The sequence below is a fragment of the Neolamprologus multifasciatus genome, chromosome 17 (assembly GCF_963576455.1).
Source record: "Neolamprologus multifasciatus chromosome 17, fNeoMul1.2, whole genome shotgun sequence".
Classification (NCBI taxonomy): Eukaryota; Metazoa; Chordata; class Actinopteri; order Cichliformes; family Cichlidae; genus Neolamprologus; species Neolamprologus multifasciatus.
In genome coordinates, this window is record NC_140455.1 from 2707711 (window position 1) to 2731713 (window position 24003).

At 41.2% G+C, this 24003-nt stretch overlaps 1 protein-coding gene across 6 annotated transcripts in view; it reads right to left on the reverse strand.

Annotated features, from left to right (window-relative positions):
* Positions 1–2526: 2526 nt before the first annotated feature.
* Positions 2527–24003, reverse strand: part of dennd5b (DENN/MADD domain containing 5B) — a 93863-nt gene continuing 72386 nt past the window's right edge. For 2 of the 6 annotated variants that reach the window (XM_085138799.1, XM_085138797.1), the window contains 16 exons: positions 23457–23547; positions 23081–23188; positions 20310–20441; positions 18218–18370; positions 17946–18024; positions 17783–17864; positions 17420–17548; positions 15722–15843; positions 15193–15338; positions 13816–13857; positions 13390–13508; positions 11858–12045; positions 11258–11340; positions 9905–10031; positions 9413–9587; positions 2527–7106 (listed from right to left, as the gene is read on the reverse strand). In XM_085138799.1, the coding sequence (XP_084994925.1) occupies positions 6923–7106; positions 9413–9587; positions 9905–10031; positions 11258–11340; positions 11858–12045; positions 13390–13508; positions 13816–13857; positions 15193–15338; positions 15722–15843; positions 17420–17548; positions 17783–17864; positions 17946–18024; positions 18218–18370; positions 20310–20441; positions 23081–23188; positions 23457–23547 (1960 nt within the window). In that variant the 3' untranslated portion in view covers positions 2527–6922. The remainder of the gene's footprint in view (positions 7107–9412; positions 9588–9904; positions 10032–11257; positions 11341–11857; positions 12046–13389; positions 13509–13815; positions 13858–15192; positions 15339–15721; positions 15844–17419; positions 17549–17782; positions 17865–17945; positions 18025–18217; positions 18371–20309; positions 20442–23080; positions 23189–23456; positions 23548–24003) is intronic. The other 4 variants (XM_085138803.1, XM_085138802.1, XM_085138798.1 and 1 more) reach the window with 3 other exon arrangements.

The window sequence follows — 24003 nt, forward strand, 5'->3', positions numbered from 1 at the left end:
TTGTTGCTTTATAAGAAAGGCCTCCGCAAAGCCAGAACAGCTTACTATTCGTCACTGAAGAAAATAAGAACAACCCCAGGTTTCTCTTCAGCACTGTAGCCAGGCTGACAAACAGTCAGAGCTCTGTTGAGCCAACCATCCCTTTAACGTTAACTAGTAATGACTCCATGAACTTCTTCACAAATAACATTTTTTTTTTTTTAGAGAAAAAATTACCAATAATCATCCCACAGATGTAATATTATCTACAGCTACTTTTAGTACCATTGATGTTAAGTTACTCTTTTTCTCCAATCGATCTTTCTGAGTTAACTTCAATAATTACTTCCTCCAAACCATCAACGTGTCTTTTAGACCCCATTCTTACAAAACTGCTCAAAGAAGTCCTGCCATTAATTAATTCTTCGATCTTATATATGATCAACCTATCTCTAATAATCAGCTATGTACCACAGGCCTTCAAGGTGGCTGCAGTTAAACCTTTACTCAAAAAGCCATCTCTAGACCCAGCAGTCTTAGCTAATTATAGGCCAATCTCCAACCTTCCTTTCATATCAAAAATCCTTGAAAGAGTAGTTGTCAAACAGCTAACAGATCATCTGCAGAGGAATGGTTTATTTGAAGAGTTTCAGTCAGGTTTCAGAGTTCATCACAGCACAGAAACAGCTTTATTGAAGGTTACAAATGATCTTCTTATGGCCTCTGACAGTGGACTCATCTCTGTGCTTGTCCTTCTTGACCTTAGTGCAGCATTCGATACTGTTGACCATAATATCCTATTAGAGCGATTAGAACATGCTGTAGGTATTACAGGTACTGCACTGCAGTGGTTTGTATCATATCTATCTAATAGACTCCAATTTGTGCATGTAAATGGAGAGTCCTCTTCACACACTGAGGTTAATTATGGAGTTCCACAGGGTTCAGTGCTAGGACCAATTCTGTTTACATTATACATGCTTCCCCTAGGCAGCATCATTAGAAGACATAGCATACATTTTCACTGCTATGCAGATGACACCCAGCTCTATCTGTCCATGAAGCCAGATAACACACACCAATTAGTTAAACTGCAGGAATGTCTTAAAGACATAAAGACTTGGATGGCCACTAACTTTCTGCTTCTTAACTCAGATAAAACTGAGGTCATTGTACTCGGCCCTGAAAAGCTTAGAAATATGGTATCTAACCAGATTCTTACTCTGGATGGCATTACCTTGGCCTCCAGTAACACTGTGAGGAACCTTGGAGTCATTTTTGACCAGGATATGTCCTTCAACGCACATATTAAACAAATATGTAAGACTGCATTCTTCCATTTGTGCAACATCTCTAAAAATCAAAACATCCTGTCTCAGAGTGACACTGAAAAACTAGTTCATGCATTTATTACTTCCAGGCTGGACGACTGCAATTCATTATTATCAGGAACTAAAAACTCACTGAAAAGCCTTCAGCTAATCCAAAATGCTGCAGCAAGAGTCCTGACAGGGACTAGAAAGAGAGAGCAGATTTCTCCTGTTTTGGCTTCCTGCTAAATCCAGAATTCAAAATCCTGCTCCTCACATACAAGGTCTTAAATAATCAGGCCCCATCTTATCTGAATGACCTTGTAGTACCATATCACCCTATTAGAGCACTTTGCTCTCGCTCTGCAGGCCTACTTGCTGTTCCTAGAGTATTTAAAAGTAGAATGGGAGGCAGAGCCTTCAGTTTTCAGGCCCCTCTTCTGTGGAACCAGCTTCCAGTTTGGATTTGGGAGACAGACACTATCTCTACTTTTAAGATTAGGCTTCAAACTTTCCTTTTTGCTAAAGCATATAGTTAGGGCTGGACCAGGTGACCCTGAATCCTCCCTTAGTTATGCTGCAATAGACGTAGGTTGCCGGGGGATTCCCATGATGCATTGAGTTTTTCTTCTTCACTCACTATGTGTTAACAGACCTCTCTGTATTGAATCATATCTGTTATTAACCTCTGTCTCTCTTCCACAGCATGTCTTTTATCCTGTCTTCCTTCTCTCACCCCAACCGGTCGCAGCAGATGGCCCCGCCCCGGAGTTTTTCCTTCCCACTGTCGCCAAAGTGCTGCTCATAGGGGGTCATATGATTGTTGGGTTTTTCTCTGTATCTATGAAGCGCCTTGAGGCGACTTTTGTTGTGATTTGGCGCTATATAAATAAAATTGAATTGAATATGTTTTTTTCTATGGAGGTGATACACACATCCAGATGACACAAATCAACTAGTTAAACTACAGGCATCCATAACTTGCTACTTTTAAATTCTGAGAACTCTGAGTTTATTGCACTTTGGCCTAAAAATCTTCTATTTCTTCATCTCCATGTAATACCTGTACAGCTGCTGTTATTGCATATATATATTTATATTTCTTCATACATTCTTATATATTTCTATACTGTGTATTTTGTTGTACAGTTATTTTATTTTTAACTTTCATTTTTATATTTTATTCCTTCCCAGTTAAATTTACCCTTTTTAATTTTCATATTTATTTCCTATCTTATTCATAGCCTTTTCTTTTTTCTTTAGGTCACGAGCAGTTGTCCAAGCATTTCACTGCATATCGTACTGTGTATGACTGTGTATGTGACAAATAAAATTTGAATTTGAATTTTTAAACATGATCTCTAATGAGTCTCTCTCTTGCAAGCAGGTAAAGCCCTGCATGTGTTATATAACTATCTGTGAAACTAATTAAATTCATTAGTTACAACAGGATAACAAGATTATAATTTCAGCTGTTACAAAGAGTATTTGTAGCAACATTTTTGACTGACATGAGATAAATACTTTATTTATCCAATAAGCAATACACATGCAAAACAAAATAAGCAACAGGCAGTGTAACCTCTACTAAAACTTTGCTCAAGATTAGCAAGCAACTGAGTCTAAAAGTGGTGACTTCCTGGCATGAAATATATTTAATTTTATAATATTATTATATTTCAAAATTATACATGTCACACACATCTTAGACTTCGGTGTTTTATTGAGGAACAATAAATATCAGTAGAGAGCAGTCAGTCCCAACGCTGGCATGAAGTGTGACTACTAGGGTGGATGGTCGTCCACACGTCGTTTCTGGTGCTGCCAGAAAAATAGTCCGTACATAAAGACGTCCAGGAAGAGGTGGAGGAATCCATGTCTGTGCTTTGGAGCTGTCAATAGTCCCACGGGTTAATCACCAGGGTCACATGAAGGAGATATAGTGGTTACTTTAAAGGTGCATAGGACGCATCGACTCCACAGGTTTGTCCACTGTAAAACACCAGTGCTGCTGTCAGCCAGTCAAAGTCAATATAAATTAAAAACACAGGAAGGCAGGATGTGTTGCCCATCACATACTCCGTTCTGGAAACAGCAGAAATGCAACCGTGTCCACATTTTGTCGTAACAAAGCAGATAAACTCCGCTGCTATTTGTAATCCATTCGAGTGCCACATGGATACAGCTGAGGCTTAAATGACAGCATGCGTTGACAATATGTACACCAGAAAGTATCCATTTAGCAAGAGGCAACACAAAACTGCTAATGCTGCAAAAGTTCAAAGATCTGCCCAAGATACACGTTTCCAAACATTTTACTCTCTGCTGCCAAACATATTTACATAAATTTAGAGGGGGTGAAACACAAATATGGCGTGACACATTTATGGACCACAGAAAACAAGGTTAACAATTCTAATTGTGAAATTCATCCATTTTTCCAAGTCTGCAGTTTACATAAAAACCCCTTTTAACAATTAAAGAACATTTAGCTTTGAGCATAAATACTGGAAGAAGGGACAAATGGCTAGTTTGCTTTATTACAAAAAATAAAATCTAGATTTTAAACAGCGTATAAACAGCCAGTGCTGCTGGGGCTGTTACACAGGGACTAAAAACGTAACCTGTGACTGGCTGAAGTGGGACTTTACGGGAATCATGACACATACACAAGCATGAAGGTTGTTAAGACCATAAACCTGCTACTTCTCGCTTCCTATGCTAATTGGTGACAAATGGGTGCTATTACATTCAGTCTTGTTTATAGTAACGTCATTTTGTGAAGTAGACTTTCTAAAATTTCAGCTTATTCCTGATGTATGATATGAATGCAGTAAAAAGCTGAACTTATTGTTTTTGAAAGAACCGTTTTGTTGTTTTGTGGAAAAGTTTAATAACTGGACTTTAATTCATTAAAGTTATACTTGAATTAATTTCTGTCGTATATTGTTAATGTGTTAAGTATCTCCATAGTGTAGGAGTTCACACCTTTGGCCCACACGCGCTGGTTTCAAGGAAAAGGCATAAATCCCTTGGAGTGCATCAGGAAGAGCATCCAGTCAAAAATCTGCCAAATCAAATATGTGTTTTCAACTCTTTCTGAATAAGCTTCATATTGTTATATGTTTGAAAAGAGTCCAGGCTTCAGGCTACTCATACTTTCACAACGAGCTGACATCAGCTTGTTGCAGATTTCATTATACAGTTATCTGCTTCAGGCGCAGCACAGGTACGAAATACTGAGGGCTGCACTTGTGTGGCTCCATAGAGCTTATGCCCAATTAAATTACAGGAGTCAAAAGGCTCATTTCACACACTAGATGTAGCAAAGGCTCTACACAGAAGGGCAAACATAAGACAATTAAAACATTTTCTTTTTTAAATGCTATTAGTAACCCTCAGAATAAAGATACAGAGCTGGAAATGAGAAGAACACGTCGACTTTAATAAGGCTACATCCACACGTACACGGATATTTTTGAAAACTGAGATTTTCTGTTTTCGTTTTAAAAAAATAATCCTGTCCACACGTAAAGGCAGAAATGAAGGAAAACGCTGCTAGGAACATGCCAAAGCAGCAGGTGGCGCTATATTCCTAACCGTGTAGAAATGTTGGCCAATCAGAAGTCTAGAAGCCTCGGTGGGAAAAAGTAAACAAAGCTGGGGCATAGAAGCAGAACCGAGTCATATGTGTGGAGGGACAGTAACTGTGTGTGTATATGTAAGCATTTAAACACTGCAGAGAGAACAATTAACAGTAACAGTGTTGTAGAAATTCACCGAAACAATAACGTGGCGCACAGTGTGACGTCAAAAAATGTGCACACCTTTGACGCTGCGTTTTCTGCGTTTTCTCCGTTTTTCTCGTCCACACGTAAATGCAAAAACTGAGTTTTTAAAAATCTCCACCCTGGCCGGAGTTTTTAAAAATCTCCGTTTTCAGTGACTGAAAACGCCGTTTACGTGTGGACGAAAGATGCAAACGCATAGAAAAATCTGCGTTTTCAAAAATACCCGGGTACGTGTGGACGTAGCCTGAGATGACTGGATAACAACCATGAGGAACAGCTGAAATTCACTTTTCATTCTTAGATGAGCCTGTATGTTACAGTTTAGCTGTTATTTAGTTGTTGAAACTGTCGAGAAATCCTAAATTTGTGTGTAGGCAGATGGTGTAAACGAGTTTGTAAGGCACACAGCCTTAAAACCTGATCTTACATGTGCACATCTGTGAAGTGAGACATAGATGTATAATGTAGGTAGGACTGTTAGCCGCAGGTTAAACTCTTAAAACTGAGTCTGTCGTTGTGTCAGTGATCCCTCAGTCTCTTCATGGCATCGTATTCTTTCCGTGCACAAAAGCATCGTTGCTCACGCTAACAACAGTCAGGTTGATGGTACTATAACCAACAGTTACAGGTAAGATAATGCATCTACTCGTACCAACTGAAGGGGGCTATGCTACACACAGCTGTTACATGTCTGCTGCTACAGTTGTGTTTCTATGCTGTCATTTCAGCATGCACTCAATTTTTTGTTTTTCTTCCAAGCAGCCATATTTCAGTACACTGAGAGAATCAATAAGGCAGAAAGATGCTGTGATTCATATCAGCAACGACAATCCTGCAGCCTGGAAAAGACCTTAAAGCAAAAACAATATAGAAAGTATTTTCATGCTCAATCATCAAGGTCAGGAAATCCCAGAAAGTGGATTCTGTTCATCTGGACGTTTTGTCACTCATCCAAGTGACTTCTTCAGTCGTACGCTTGGCCACCGCTACGTAAATGGTAAATGTCCTGTATTTATATAGCGCTTTATTAGTCCCTAAGGACCCCAAAGCGCTTTACATCCAGTCATCCACCCATTCACACACTGGTGATGGCAGCTACATTGTAGCCACAGCTGCCCTGGGGCGCACTGACAGAGGCGAGGCTGCCGGACACTGGCGCCACCGGGCCCTCTGACCACCACCAGTAGGCAACGGGTGAAGCGTCTTACCCAAGGACACAACGACCGAGACTGTCCAAGCCGGGGCTCGAACCGGCAACCTTCCGATTACAAGGCGAACTCCCAACTCTTGAGCCACGATCACCCAGATGAACAGTTTTTGGGAATATAAAAAGTAGTTCCCTCAAACATGACAGTGAATAACTGCTTTGCAAAAGTCTTTTTGGAACAGATTTTTGACCTACAGCTTGAGTTTCATGTGAGCAGGAAGCCAAACAGTCATTTTCCAAGTGTACTGAAATAACAAAGGATACATGGAAGGCAGGAAGTGCTTCTAAAAGCTGATATGTCTGCAGAAACTTGAGCTCTGTGATGAACAGTATTAGTTCATCAGGTAAAAAACTACAGATCCTTGGTCTGACCTTTTGTTTAAATAGTCTTTGAAATTCACAGGAAGAGTGGAAATACTGCATCCAAGCTCATGGGTCACCCACAAATTTTAACGTCTCCCATGAAGAATCAAGCAACGTGAGAACATGTGGAACTTATTGCTTTGGTTCCCAAATTGTCCTTTCAATTTAATGTCCTCCAAACCTCATCGTCCATCTAATCACAAGGCCAAGGAGCTAACAGTTAGACGGACAGAGTGAACTGAAGACAGAAAATGAACCAGAGTCCTGTGGAGCTAAAGGTTGATGCCTTTGACCAGTGAGGCTTCCAGTGTGATGGAGAAGTCGTGCAGTGTCTCAAGGACGCTTATAAGGGTATTGAGAGTGGAGGGGTCTCTGAGCATTGCTGTGTCCTCATACATCTGCAGGATCACTGGACACTCCACGAGCAGGGGGAGCCACTGGGGCAGCAGGCGGTCTCTGTGGGGCAAATTATTAAAACTTCTGTTTATCACATTTTAAATTTCAATTTTTAATTCAATTTAGTTTTTAAAAAATGTTAGTTTCAGTTTGGTTTGATTATTTTTATTCATTATTGTAGCATTATGTCACAAGATAAAGCGCCTCGAGGTGACTGTTGCTATATAAACACAACTGAACAGTTTGAGTTGCTACACAAAGCCTCCCATTGCTGGGTGACAATCCTGACCACACTGACAGACTCAACTCCGAATTATTGTTTAGTTTAGTTTTGGTTGAACGCACAATATGATTTGGTTTAGTCTTATTCAAGAGTCCAGTTTAATTTTAATTTCAGTGAACAATGTTTTTCTGCATACCGACAGTAGTTTTAGCTTTATTTTTATTAACTGTAACAATGAGACAGACAATTTAATATGTGTAGTGTTATTAACAAATAGTAAATGTGTGTGTTTATGCTATAAACAATATGATAAGTAAGCAGTCTGTGTCAGTTAAACGTAGTAAGAGTTAAATCAACTTAAATGTTAATCAGTGGTGAGACTGCAGATTTTCAGCAGGACTAAAAAGATAAGACAGGTGGATTACTGGGTCTGGACTTGAGATGAAGCATGACAGGTGGAATATCCGGAGGCTCAACAGATGATGAAGACAGAGACTTGGAAAAGAGGCCAGAAGAAGACAAGTTGAAGCCCTCTGGAGAACAAATGAAACCCTCAGGAGTCTTGAGAGCAGGCTGTCCATAAGAAGACAGAACAGGAGCCCAGCAATGAAGACGGTGGACTACCAGAGATGACTTGGCCGGCGATGGTGAGGCAAGGCAGGGAAGCAGCAGCTACGGCCGAGGCCATATGGAGGCCAGCAATGCTTGGGAGGCCGAAGACAAGGAGAAAGGCCAGGAGACTAACGGCTGAGGGAAAGCCGAGCTGGTAGCTGAATTTAAACCAACTGATGGTGAAGCACAACAATCTGCTAGTTTTGAAAGCATCTGGCTCAGACAACATGGGACCCTCCGGCTCAGCTTCTGGCTGCTCATGTTCAGACTGTGCAGCACCCACTGAAGGCTCTGGTGACTGGGAATGTGCAGAATCCACTGAAGGTTCCTTCTAGGATCTATGCCCAATGAAGAGGATCGGCTCCCTGGCTCAAAGTACTGTATCATCTCAAAAGAGCACTTTGCGCTTAGACTGTGGGATTACTTTTAGTTCCTAGGGCATTAAAAGTAGAATGAGAGGCAGAACCGTCAGCTTTCAGTTTGGATTCAGGAGAAAAACTGGTTTTCTACTTAGATTAAAACTTTCCTTTCTCATGAAGGTTGTAGTTGGGGCCGTATCAGGTGACCCTTCTTTAATTATGCTGCACTAGGCTCCTGGGGGCTTCCCATGATACATTGTGCCTTTCTTCTTCACTCACCATGTATTTATTCACCACTTTGCATTTAATTATCATTAATTTTTGCCTCTCTTCCACAGTGAAGAGAAACAAAGAACAAAAAGAAAACAAGCCAAGTGTCACCTGTGGCCTGTGACTCAGTGTTTTTGTGTGCTTTTATATTCTTTAATTATTGTAATTCGTGGGTTTTGCTTCTGCTGTGTTATATTTTCAGTCCTTTGGTTTCTGTCATTAGGCTGTCTCGTGTTCCCTCTGTCTTCCCGGTCAGCCACGTCTCTCTGTCTCAGTGTCAAATCCACATCTTTGTTATACCTCCCGTTTTATTTTGGCGGTCCCTTGTCTCATGTCAATGTATCTAGTTTTGCTTCCTTTGTCTCGTTATGGCTAATTAATCCCAGCTGTGTTTCCCTCCCGTTTCCCATCCCTGATCATTTAAGTGTGTATTTGTCTCAGTGTCAAGCCCACATCTTTGTTATACCTCCTGTTTTATTTTGGCGGTGTGTATTTAAGGCTGTGTTTTCTTTGCTTTGTGTCATGGCGTACCCTCACCATGCTGGTGGGTTCCTGTCTGTGGTCCTGACTAAATCTTAGTTCATGTTTCTTAGTATTTAGTTCTTGAGTCCAGTTTAATAAAGCTGCTATTAGAGTTTCACTCTTGACGTCTGAGTCCTGCATTTGCTGCCAGCCACTCAGCACTCGCCTCGACAGTGAGCATTTATTTTGTCCTGTCTCCCTGCTCTAGAGGAAATCCAAGACAAATGAAAACTTCTGACCACAATCGTGATGTTTTTAATATGTCACATTTCTGATCGAATAATCACATATCAAGAGATGCTATTAGAGCCCACACCTGAGCAGGGACAGCTTCCATCACAGCTTCATAATTGACATTAACTCGTTGTCTCGACACTGACCTGGCTCCGAGGCAGACTAACAACTGGAACTTTCCGTCCTTGCCGATGTTTCTGGAGGTGGAGTTGATCGCGTTGAAGTAATGACAGAGTGACTGACAGGTCATCTTCATGGCCTCAGTGGTCTCCTGAAGGTCTCCCACCTGGTCAGCTGACTCCATGTAGGCAACAGCCTTCTCTGCAGGGTTGTAGAGGAGCATCACACACCACATCAGTTTACACTGTTGTGTAACAGCTCAACAAACTGAGAACACTAGGCTGAAGGCTGTGTTACAAATTCATTTGAAAGCCCAGATTACACAAAAATAATTGTAAATGTTGTATAATCCTCCACAAACACGTATAAAAACCACGACACATGAATAAAAAGGTTTTCTTTAATCCAGTAAAACCAGTACACACTGTAACAGTTTACTAGCCCTTGATTTTCTGCCGTGGGCCAAACTGAACAGTTTTCCTCGTCAGCAGTAGAGCGTGCTGTCTCTTCACACTCACCCACAAAGTCCCACACAAACACCGTCTTCTGGAAGAGCCGAGCAGATTTGAAGCCGTGATGGAAGAACTGTTCCAGAGCTGCGACCAAGCTATTCTCGCCGCACAGCAGGACAGTCAGACTGCCTCTCTGTGCAACACACATCAACACGTCAACGCACAAAAGCAAATGTTGATACAATATAAGAAGTTTGACATTTGGCAAGTGATACTGTTACTTTGTTACTTAGTACACACATATCTGCTAGTTAGTTCTATATGGGCAGATCTACAGTGAAGCTTGCTTGTGTGGGCAGGTAACTCGGCACTCCACCCTATCATCTAAGGCTGCGTTCACACTGCAGGCAAAAGCGCATCAAATCCGACTTTTTTGACCCTATGTGACCCATATCCGATCATGGTGTGACAGTGTGAACGGCACAAATCCGATCTGGGTCACTTTCGTATGTGGTACTGAATCCGATACATATCCGATGTTTCAGAAAGCGACTGCTGTTTGATGGTCATGTCGCATTAGATCTGTCTTTTACGTCACTGACACGAGACAGACGCCAATTATCAGCGCCGGAGAAGACATCGTGAACGCTTCCTGGCCATCCGGTGAAACTGCTGGGAACAACGTTGGAGAAACGTGAACATTTTATTTGTACTGTATAATCTGCAGATTCTGACAGAAATCTGTAACTATCCTTTGAAGCAGCGCTCCTCTAAAACAGCAATAAGGATAATTATTAGGTTATTTACATTATTATGTAAATAACAAAATAACTTAAAGCAAAAATTGGGAAACGTGAAGTCCGAAGTCTTTACATTAAGTCCATCAGTCAAACAATACTGTTGCTCTGGGTCTAAACAGAGCGCGTTGTGTGTGACGTCTTCTTTTGTGCATGCGGCCGCTTTGAGCGTTCACACTAGAGCGCGTTTGCTGTCACATTTTATCTGTAGTGTGAACGAGCAGACAAAAAAATCGGAATTGATCATCAAGACCTGCAGAGTGAACATAGCCTTAGTGGCTTAACACTTTTTGCTATTTACGCTATTCCCATGAACGTTGGAGTACCTCTGAAATTCGATTCAACAATGTGCTGTGACAGAGAAATTACTGCAGCCCTTGGCAGAGAAAGGGCTGTGGGAAACCTTTTAGTTTCCTTTTAGACTACACAACTTGAAAGATCATCACTCTTTCAGACTTTCTATGATCAAAGCACAACTTTACTTATGGAAACATAATGAATGCACTCCCTGATGGAAACAGGAAAACAGAACCCACACTACTCAGAATTCACAGACAGCATAGCAGCAGTTAAGCTATAAGGCACGCACTCATTAGAAAAGGATTTGCTGAAAGTCACTGACCTCTTTCTCTGGTTTGTGGAAGTGTTTGATTATGTTGTTCACTGCCTCTCCAATCCCCTCTTGGATTTGTGCTGAATTCAGCTCTAGAATGGGGAAAACATCTGCATCAGTACAGACAGCTATAGAGGTAGCAACAGCTGCATGTCTGTAGCTGCCATCCTTCCTGGAAACGCTTGAGCTGCAATGGAAGTCTGAGCTTTAAACCACTTTGAGCGCATTTTAAGAATTACCCATATAATTGAGTTCCTGGCAGCTTAATAAAGAGATTATCATTATTATTATAGAAGTTAATATGCCTTAAAGTTTCCAAAAAACTACTGCAGAAAGGGTTTTTAAAAAAGCATTTAATGGGAGCCTGGCAGCCTTATTTTGATGACATTATGAGATTCATTGCACATAAAAGCTCTAAAATAATGAAAACATCGATAGAGCCTTCTGAAAGTGTTTAGTGAGGTAGTGGATGACTGAGTAATTGCACACAGACCATCTTTTGTTCCTACTGTGGATAAAAAAGTGTGGCAAAACCTGTCAGGAAATGAAAACATTTCCTTCTCAGTATTAGAGACTTCCTGTTGTGTGAGAACGCTGACAGTTACTGACTGGTATCTCGTCCGGTGAGCGACGTGATGCTGATGCGTCTGCCCTGGGAAGGTGAACGCTGTAGCGGGGGTGTACGGCAGGCCCTTGCAGAGTCATCCTCTCCGCTGGGCAACACTAATTCCCCGATTAGGACCCTTTCCAGGCTGCCGTCATCCACACCCTTACCGAGCCATCGACCGCACGGGAACCTGATGGACAACAAAGTGCTGAGGTTACACATCGACGCTCCACATCTGTTGGCATCTTTCTATTTGTTCTTCTGATTTTCAGAGGAGATATTTTATATTTGACTTGCTATCAACAAACACGCAGAATGGTTCCTACTAACTAGCACTTGGTGTGCGTCAGAGGATGATGCACTAAATGTGGTTCAGACACAAAGGCGGGCGAAATCTACGCGTTTTCATCCGTATATCGGTTTAATCTTTCTCCACACGTCTCTGCTCTGATCTTCTCTCTTTGTCTTTTGTATGTTTTATATTTTGTAGTTTTCAGTGTCTTGTTTCTTTTCTTGTCTGCTTTTTGACGTTATGAGAAACAAACAATTTATAGATTTAATATTTTCTCCGATTGGGTTATACAAACAAAATTTACCTCCAATATTGTCAGTGAGCCACACATTCCAGTTAATTTAACAATCATTTCATTTCTGATATAATATAATGCTGAATGAATATGTCTGTGAAGGTTCTCAGTCATCCAGGTCGTCGTAGTCAAAGGAGCTTGCAAAGAAAAGCGTCTGGACTTCTTTAAGTTGCTTGAAGACGTTTCACCTCTCATCCGAGAAGCTTCTTCAGTTCTAAGGTCAAATGGTGGAGAGTCCCAGATTTAAACCTAGTGGGAGTTTCCCCCCACAGAGGGACAAAAGGACCCCCTGATGATCCTCTAATCACCTGAGCCAAGGTGTGAAACTGGGTGTGGGTCCCAATCAGCCAGAGTTTCAGGTGAGTTCATAGTGAAACCTGGCCCCACCTTATCATGCGATTTCCTGAGGTCAGATGGCCCAGGATGTGAGTGGGCGTTAAGGCGTCTGGGGAGGGAACTCAAAACTGGATTATAGATGGCAGAGAGTTGGTGTCGTAAACCACCGCCTCTGTTCAAAGATGGTCGCTCACAGTGGACATAGATGCTTCTTTCACTCCTCTTTCAAACCATCTGTCCTCTCTGTCCAAAATGTGAACATTGGCATCCTCGAAAGAGTGACCTTTGACCTTTAGATGCAGATGGACTGCTGAGTCTTGTCCTGTGGAGGTGGCTCTTCATGAATATGAATGAATGAATATGCCTTTTTTAACTCACTAACAACAAAAAACACTTTATTAATTTTCATTTTAAATTCATCAAAACTGCCGAGAAACAGCAAACTACTAAAGTGAGTGTGACACGCGTTACACTCATGACAGGACGGTTATCGGCTGCTAGCTACACTCTTATTGGTCGTAATGTTGTCTGAGGTCTACAACAGAAAAGCATGTGAGGGACGTTCACTAAATGAGTAACAACAACAGAACAAAGACGGGTCCTCTACTCACCTGTAGGTGTGTCCTGTGATCTCATTCCGCACCATCACACAGTCCACCAACCATTTAGCCAGGAGGCCGGCGTTATCGTGACCCAGCTGCACCGTGGTGAGCTTCCCCAGGTTCTGACACTGAACACAGAGAGCAACTAGTTAATCAATAATCTCTTTCATTACTGTGCATGATATACTTGTCTGTCTCTGGTTAATTCAGTTATTTGGGCACAAACGTTTTATTTTGTATTTATTTTTTACATTTCCTTCAGCATATTTTCCTAATAGCTCCAGTAAAGACACACAGAGCACAGCTTCGGTCAGCACTCATGTACGCAGCACATTCTGGCAGGGTAGAGGAGCAACTTTGAGCAAGTCAAACACAGAAAAGAAGTATTTCAAAGGGCTTGATGGTGGGAGATGGAGCTGTAGAGCTTTGCCTAACCTTGAATATGGCAGAGATGTGCGTGTGAGGCCTGAAAGCAGACTGAGGGAGATGGAAACAAACGTTAAGACACAAAGAATGGACAATAAAAACATCACTCATGCATGCACACTAGGCTCGGCTCACAGAAATCCTACTTGTAGGATTTGACACTGTAAAACAAAATTGATTTATTGGAGTGCACTGCATAGAAGTGCCACTAGGGGGCAGTCTTCACACGACCTACATCAGTTCATAATCGATCTTGCTTGATGGGAAATTTCTTGAGGTAAAAGGAGAATTGTTTAGGAAGTAGACTGCTGTGAATGTGATGGCAGATGCTGCTGAAATTCACCACAAATGGTTCACTTTTAGAACTAAAAGAGCAGCTTTCAATGCTTCTTAGTCAGGATGGGCGATAAACTCGCGCAGGCGACTTTTTTGTGAATTTATACGTTTTATTTGGAGCGAATATTTTACTTTCTTTTCTTGTTTATTTCAGAGTTATTATAGCTACTTTTTGGATTATTCATTTATTTAAGATGCACCAAATCACACAAAAGACTTAACGTTACATCAAAGATTTATTTTTAAGTTAGCTGGAGGAGACATTTTTATTTTTAACTTACTTTGTGTTTCATTTTGTATTTGCTGTTTGGTCGGGTGTGTAAGACGGATAAACACTGGAACGACCTGTAAACACAGTTATAATGGGGAAAAGAAGCCAGTTTCTTTGTTTCCCTCCATTGTGGGTTTTTAAAAATGTAAATAATGTAATAAAGTTTTTTTATTTTAACATAGGCTGCTGCTTTTCTTTCTTTCTGTCATGAGTTTGAGGAAATGAATGGCTGAATTTGGTGTGCCGTTAAAACAGTGTTATTATTTTTTTCCATTGGCTCCTTCTACTAGGTTCAACCAAAATTATTAGCAAACTTACTCATGGGCGAATAAATGAATGGCTCTTGTAAAAATGACCTCGGCCTATCGTCGATGGTCGATGCATTCATCCACTCGCCCAACCTTAGTTCTTAAAACTGCAAAACTCGTGGAACATGGACACAGAGCAGGAGAAATTCTCCAGAAGTTATGGGAACTAACTCTCCAGTCCAATATTGCCTATTGAAGAAATGCTGAAGCCAAGGCAAGAAGCATTTTACATATCACGTCATGTTTTGGAGCCTTCTCCCGAGACTTCTGGGATGAAGTATTCTCTTTACAGAACCTCTACGAAACACTGATTTTTGATTACTGTGGCTTTAAATAAGCTGGAGTGCACCATGTGATGTTTGACAAACAGTGACAAGGAGTGAAAGATAGAAAACACAAGCTTAATATCTGCACACAACATCAGAGTGGCTGACAGCATGATTGTCGGAGGTCAAAGGTCACAGTACTCACATCAAAGGTCATTTCTAATACATTCTTGGGGATCTGCATGACGCCCGAGTCTCCCAGTTCCCCTGAGACACACACCCAGGGGTTGGATGTGGTCATAGCGTTGCTCAGCTTCTTGATGGGGATGATGACGACTCGGTACGGGATCACTGCCAAAAGCAAAGACAAAAAAAGCCTCACAATTTATACTAATTACAGCCATTGATCCGTAGCTCTGTGAATAAGGTAACTGACATCTTTACTGTAAGGCTTCAGAATGTCACGCCATTATAAACAACACGACCTCATTATAAACAACAACATGACCTCTTTTCATAGAAATGCTGCTGACACACAATTTCAGTTCCAATATACGTGTATATGTGTGAGTGTATATATACAGTTCATAAAAACACACATTGATATGTGACATATTTAACACCATAACTTCACTACATGCTGTTTCCAATCACCTAAAGCTTCTCGTCTTAAAACGTTTCTTTTGTTCAAGAAAAGCATTGCTGTGGGTGGCCAGAGGTCAGAGGTTACTCACTGATGGTGGTGAAGACACTGGTAAAGCAGAAGTAGTCAACAGCATTGAGAGAGAGCAAATGGAAGAGGAACTGCTCCTTCTCCTCCTCACAGCGCAGGAAGGCGTAACGTTTGTACAGCTTCCTGTGGCGGTCAGTCAAGTCAGGTTCAGATACAGCAAAGTACATCACATCTCTCCTCATCAACATCCATGTCAAAAGTCGTTTTAGTTTGACACTTTTTGCACCCTTAATAACTAAACAACTAAATAAAACGTTATGTTTCTAGACTAACAATTAGAGAGCCCTACCATGAAACTAGCAATGAACTGAAACGCTTTTGTTTTGTTTGACGGGGCAAAAGGAGTGCAGGGACGCTTACAGTTATACTTCACTCAGAAATGGATGTGTGGAAGTCAAGTGGGAATGTCATTCGGCCAGATGGACCTTTTACTAGGGGTGCAACGATACTCGTATCGATATTGAACCGTTCGATACAGTGCTTTTCGGTTCGATACGCATATGTATTGAACAATACAACATTTTAAATTTATTTTATCAACTTTTCTTCTGACGATGCTGTCTGTGTTGAGCGCTCAGTGGATCTGCGCTCGACTACTCCGCCTAGGCTGCACTGTCGAGCGCAGATCCACTGAGGGCAGCGCAAGCTAGCAAGACAGAAGTTAAGCTAGTTGCAACATGGCAAATTGAACCTCCCCCACCCTCATTCAGATCTGGCCTTTGGATCTATTTTGGTTTTCATGTGAAGTATGACCCTGAAGGTAAGCGCGTCATGGACAAAAGTAAAACAGTATGTTGGATGTGCCACGCAATGCTCAATTACATTGGTGGGAACTAGTGCGTTAGCGCAGTTAGCTCGTTAACATGTTGACGCCGTCCAGCCCCACGCACGGGGTGATCCGCGGTAGCTTGTTAACGGAGATTTGCCGTGTTGTGGCGTTAACGTCATTTCAGATTAACGCTGACAGCACTAGTGGGAACACAACGAATATGACTGCACATTTACTCCGACATCATCCTAGTGCAAAGACAAGTGGAAGCAGACAAAAACAACAAGCACGCATGCTACAAACTTTACCCTAGTCATTTAGACAGCCGTTAGCACATGATTCTCCTTATGGGGACCTGATATGTTTAATATGCTGCTGAGAATATAGCCCAGAAGAAACGTATAGTATAGCTTTTATTTTGGAAAGAGCCATTTCTCTGTAATAAACTCTCTTTTCGAAAGATGAGGGATTTCTCCATCAGATTTATTATTTTATTACTTTGTTGTTTCAGCAACATTAAATTTAAAAACTGTACTTTTGAGTTAAAATATATATTTATAATTTTAATAAATGACAAATTAAAAAGGCATGAACTTTTTTTTGTATCAAAAAAATATCAAACCGAACCGTGAATTTTGTGTATCGTTGCACCCCTACCTTTTACCTTCTGTAAATGAATACAGCACAAAAATACTCCCAGTGCTGCACTGGTGTGGCTCAGGGTGCTCACTGCTGCCCCCTGTGGCATGACCAAGCCACACAAAAAAGAGCCACTTTCTCCCACGTCATATAAAACGGAGGGTTTTCTACAACTTTGCGTCATGTGTTTTAACTGTATGCAAACCCTAACTGAAAACGACTGCAAAATGCATGTTTAATAATGCACAACATGGAAATATGAAGGCGGGATTCAGTCACCAAAATGCTCACTTGGTTAAGGTTTGTCGCGACAGCAACTGTTTGAGATGCTGAGAGAGCAGCTTCTTTTCCAGCGACAGGCGAATCCAGGCTCTGGCTCGGCCAACATCCGTCTTGATCTCTGACATACTCTGGATATGCCTGGGACAGGCGGAGAAGAAGAATAACGCCGAAGGAAAAGTTTTTACTTTAACTTCAGTTACAGATTTTACACATTTTCACAGATGCACCAACACGTTTACAGCACGTGCAGCGAGTATACTGTATATAATATAATGTTTAATACTAACAGGAACACCTAACAGTGTTATTCTAGTCTACCTGTTGTAGAAGAGGCTTGGACAGTGCAAAGGATTTATGACAACACGATCATACCTCATATCCTGAATGAGAGACACACGCAGAGAAGGCATCGCTATGGAACTATCAGACTTCCTCCTCTCAAGAAGGCGAGGTGCTACAAGGAGAGATGGATTTCTTGTTGATGCTTTAACATGTGACCGAGGCTTTCGACTGCGTGTGTGTACGTGTATGTCACCTGGTGAGTCAGCCTGCAGCGCCAGCATCTCCTCCCGGGCCTGATAGTGCAGCAGGTGAGACCACAGAGCAGACTTCCCCTGAAACATCACGATTAGCGTGTGAGAGAGCCGAGGACAGAAATAACACATGACAGCAGTTATTGCACCGATGGATGAGGCATCACATTATACACAGACACAGAAAGAACCTCAACATCCAATGTCTACAGCGTGTTGAAGAAACATTTGTGCAGCACTGTGTATATCTTTATTTCAGTGTGTGTGTGCTGACCTGTTTGACCTGCAGCCCGTGGCTCCAGATTCTCTCCAGCAGGTCACACAGACTGGCGATCAGAGTGTTCTCCTCTAATCCAGTGATGCTGGCCTCGCCATGACCCAGCTCCACCGCCTCGCGGCCCATCTTCTCCACTAGCATACGCTTGGTCTACACACCCACATACAATTAGAGGAATCACTGTGAGATATTATGAACATGTGACTTTGAGATACTTAAAATCCAGGGCATACGACACATCCATGTAACCTACCCTCCAGTTATATTAAAGACCACTGCCTGTTTTATGTCCGATACCGATATGAATCCGATATAGTGTGTTTTTTAATCAATAAAACTGTTTTTTTTAAATATCTTGCTGCCTTTTGTATAAGTTCATACTCAAGTTAAAAGAAACACTAAAGCTATTCTGTTATACCTGTATGTAAAAAATACACTGCACCCAAAATATTTCATAGTTCAGCAACACTGATCAATCTAATAAACTTAAACCTGCTCCATCCTCCCTATTCTGGTATTTTAAAGAGTACTTAGCAGAAATATTAAGCAACTTAACTAATAGGGCTCTAAAACTCCCAGCAAAAAAAGAAAAACAGGGAACCACCCTCCACCTCATGATGCTTAATCGACGTAATCAACTTTAATTTGATGCAGTGTGAAAAAAATGCACAGAAATCAATTAATTTTGAAGAATAATTAAATAGATTCAACATCTTTCTTCAACAGAATTGCAGACTGCACAGATGGTATCTTCCCAAAGGAAAAAGTACTATAGCTTACTAGGGTATATTAGTCTTAACAGTTACTATATACAGTAATGGACTTCTATATATTTTACATCAGATTAAAACTTTGGGTGTAAGATTCAGATAATTATTTATTAAAAGCTCGACATTTTAAATGAGAATAAGAAAGAAAAGTATGTCTTTGTGCCCCCTTTTCCCTGTTCATGCCCTATCGGCCCCCCTGGCTAAACTTTGCTAGATCCGCCCCTGCACAGTTACGTCAGCTGTAGAAAAAGATCCTGGTGTAGAAAGTAATATTAAATAAATTCTAACAGCAGCTGATCAAGCTTAAACGTGCTGCTGTTGTTCAGCCGCTGGTTTCCTCTTTCGCAAAGTGGGCCAAAAACAAACAAGAGAGACGATCAGCTGATCATTGATCAGTTTCATGATTGAAGTAGCAGCAGGAGAGAGAGAGAGAGAGAGAAGAGGCAGTCGCTCCATATATCGTTAAGCTTAACATGGTAACGCTTTACAAACATTCAGAGATGAACTTACACACTTGCTTTACTTCTCTCTGGGATAAAATGCCGGTTTGGTAGCGAGGCTCCAAATGCTCAACCAGACCACCGACAGGTCTCACAGGCCACAGCCGCTCTATCACGTGACCACACTGCTCCGACGTGCTACGGTTATGAGCCGAATTACGCCATGTTGCAAGTTTTGTGAGGTGCTTTTTTGATATTTAATGGATCGATTAAATTTTTTAATTCTCACCGATATCGATCCAGTAATTTAGGTCAGTATCGGACCGATACCGATACGTAATATCGGATCGGTCCATCTCTAGTATGGGTGAGGAGGTACTCTATGCGACACACTGCAGGTCATCGTTGAACATTACGGGAGTCATTTTGATAGAACGTAATAATGTGGTAATTTCACAGTTATTACCACTCATTCACCAGGGTAGTTTCTGTGTTATAAACAGGAAACAGAGCAAATGCAAAACTGCCTGTTTCTATTTAATAACATATTAATAACCAGGTAAAAACCCTTGAAAACAAACTTAAAGAATAGTAATGACTACCAGGAAACGCCTGTGGCAGTTTATGTGTAATAAGCAGCAGTTTAATACTATGGTCATGATAGCTGATTAAAACAAGCATCAGAAAATCTGTAATGAACTGGAAACACTTGTGCAAAATGTCAATAATTAAGTTTAAAAGAGTAACCCTTTAACTGAGAAGTATAAACTGTATATATATTTACAGTTTTCAGTAATAACAGAGGATGAGTGCATGCAAGAATCAAGAATCATGGGTCATTTCTAAGTGCAGCAGCATTGCTGGGGCTCTATGTTTCACCTTCATGCGACACTCCTTGAGCAACCCCTCCACAAACTTCCAGTTGGTCTGGGCGATGACGGCAGGCGACAGGTCGGAGAGTTTAGGCTGCCGCAGATTCTTCCCGAGGCTGCGGGCCTCCTGCATGTACTTCTGAAGTGCAGACGAAGATATTTAGTGAGATTTAAATAACAGGCACTGAAAGGGTCATTCTTTTGGATGAATGTTTGCAGTCAACACATATCAGAGGTTGAGGTAAGCATCTCACAAACACGTGCCTTCCTTATACACTGTTAATAACCTGTTCTAGTAGTTCTGTGACTGTTAATGGTGATTTTGTTCATGTGAGACACTTCAAGGAACTTAAGTGAGTTAAGTTAAAGGGTGTGACACAGGAGGCGAGTAAAAATCAGAGGAATCCTTAAAGAAAGGGAAGTATCACTCAGTCTGGAGCATGGCATACCAAATTCAAAATGTTTCCTATAATGAGCTCTGAGTGCTTCGCAGAGAAATCCATGCTCTTACATCACAGAAGATTTCCCACTGCTGCTGTTTCACATTTAAAGTGTTCAAAACAGAACTTGACATGGAAATAGCTGCAAACACTGTCAATGATGTATTTGATGTCTTTTTTTTTTTCAAATTAAAGGTTCAGTGTCTAAAACTTTAACCACTAGATGTCAGAAGATTGCAGTTAAATGAATTCTGTTTGTTTTTTTAACATCCCAGTTTAAGAGGAAAGTTCTAGCTATGGTGTCTGCTGTAGGACAAACAACTCCGGCTGCTGTTTCCCTCAGCTGTCAATACGCCTGCATGTGTATTTACTCTGAAGGAGGCTGTACAACTTTGTGGAAGAGTCCAATATGTGTTGATGAGTCAGTGCAGCTCAAGTCTGTCTGTTGACAGCGATACTGAGGCAGGTTTTTGAAGATATCATAAATGTTTCTGTTGGTAAGTGCTGCTGTTTTTGCCATTGTTAGCTGCTGTTAGATGGCATCAGTGAAACTGATGGGACTTTTTATGACACCGAAGCCTAACATTGGTATTAGGGCTGGGCGATATGGCCTAAAATTCATATAATTTGAAGCACGTGCGGTAACGATATATATCACAATATATTCTTTTCTTCTGTATAACGTATTTTCCACACTTAAAATCCTTTAATTTCCTCAAAAATAGAGAGTGTGCCTTATGTATGAATTCTGGTTGTGCTTACTGACCTCGAACCGATTTTGGCTGCAGAAATCTGTTAAAAAATGTTTTAGTACAACTTTGGTAAGCCGCACTGCTTGATGGATTGTCAGAGCATTACGGCTGCCATAGTGAGGAGCTTCACGGAGTAATCTGGGTCCAAAACTTCGTCTGCTTCAGGTCCCGAAGTCAAACGAACACTAAGAGTTAAAAACGGTCTAAATTCTTTCATCTTTAATTAAATCATCAGCATTGCTGCTTTATCGAGTCTAACAATTAAGTTTAACATCCATGAAAACAGAATTTATTAAATTTAACGGAGTTAGAAGTTAACAGGAAGTTAGCTCGCTAGCTTCCACCTAAACATGTTGTGCTACGTGATTGCTAGTGACACAGCTATGTTAGCATAACATTAGCACAGTGAAGCTGGAGGATGAATGCCAACTTTTTTTCCACTCGATAAAAGTTAACGTGAGGGATTCTGGTGGTCAGGGACAAATGCAGTCGCATAGCAGGATGATATACACGGGCCAAACTTCAGTCAGGAGAACAACTGAGATTATTCATCCACAATACGAGGTTAGTTATTAATATACTGCAACAACATGGGAACAGAGCAGCTGCGAGAGAATTCAGCATTAATGAATCAATGTTACGGAAGTGCAGGAAACGCAGTTTTTTCCTTTCCCCATATTTCAAAAGTGCTTCATCTCTTTGCTGTGACTGTCGCCATAATTTGCAGATGGTAATGGTTGTAGCCGCTGCAATGCTTTCGACCGAAACAGGCGCAGCTTGATGATATCATCAACATGCGCTATCGCGATAGAGCGATATAGTCAAAAACTCTATCGTTGGCCAAATTTATATCGTTTCTATCGTATATCGTTTATATCGCCCACCCCTAATTGGTATACTGGCATAATGGCTATAACTGTCTGGATATGGGATGGTCACATCTTCATCTACTCACAATGACAAATTGCAACAATATGAAGAAAAAACAAGCTTGTTTATGCACGTTTTTGTGTTATTGCCCGGACTTCAGTTCAGGAGACGAGGCTTCAGGTAAGACAGAAGAGGATGACATACACACACATACATGAAACGATAACACGCATTTAGCTAAATCTCGACTGCTGTGTTCAAGACGGGAGGGCAACATGGTGGTTTCCATAATTCGGTGCAAGATCCAATATATTTTTGATGGATTCACTCACAAGTTTATGAGAATGTAAATTTGTTGAAACACACAATTACATATGAGTGCAACTTTTTCCCTCTTAAAGGACCTAAAAAATTACTTGCGGTACCTTAAAAATGAATCTCTGGATTTTTGACTGCTGCACATTCAAAACAAAGAATTGGACGATATGCCCAAGGCCTTTGCTAACTGTGCAGCTCACCAAGCCTAAACACCCCTCAGATATGCAAAAAGATGTTATTTTGCTTGTTTTATTCTTGTTTTCCTTTAGAATTTTATATTTTTTACTATTCAGCAAGGAATTGTGCCTTAGAGAATGTGGGAACGTCGGAAAAGTAGGTGGAAGTGAGGGTGGAGGCTACGAGAGGGAATCCAAAACACAAGCATCTCCTGCACATACCAGGCAGGAAGCAGAAGCAGATTTTTTAGGTGGTTTGACAGGAGGAGGGGATGCATTGTCCCACTCCCAAAATGCCATGGAATTCTGTAGGACCAGGCAGCCCTCCACCTGCTCGAGGAGGAAGAGCGGTACAACCCGACCCCGGACGGACCGGAACAGGACACACAGCCAGATAGACGACGACAGAGGCAAAAGAATGGAAAATAAGAAGACAGTGAAGGTAGCATGTGCATAAACATGACATAAACCAAACAAAGAAAGGTCAAACAGAAGGAAACATAAATGTCGTTACATAACAGAACAAATAAGCAGAAAATAAAGATGAGAGTTAGAGAACAGTGGAGAACAGGGAGCGGTCAGAAGGATGGTTCTTCACCTCTTTCAGCTCATTATCAAGGGTTAGATGTTCCGTTTGTTGTCTGTGGCGATCTTTCCTGCGCTGAGCTGTTGTTGCCTTGTGACACCACCTGCAGAACAAACACGCTGTGAATATCCTGAGTAACCTTTAACTATCTGTCTGTGCTCCTGTGAGTCACACTGAAGGGAGGAGAAAGTGAATCAGTTGTATGAAGTTACTTTAAGATTTAAGGTAACAAAAACATTTGCCTTTAACAGTAAAGCAGTTAATTCACAACAGTTTTTTATGTTTTACTTCCTCTTTGATTTGAACTGCATTTTAACATTGATGATTAGGGATGGGTATCGTTTAGGTTTTATCCGATACCGGTGCCAAACCGGTACTTTTGAAACGGTGCTCAAACCGGTGCTTAAAGAATGGAAAAAACAAACTTTGTCCAAAAACCTCTCATGTTTAACTGTTTTCCACTTTTTCTTCGGTCATTTTAGCCTTTTTGTCCAGGGTGAAGGGAGTATCTGCCATCAAACAAGAAGACAGCCGCATGTAGCTATGACGGTGTTTGCTA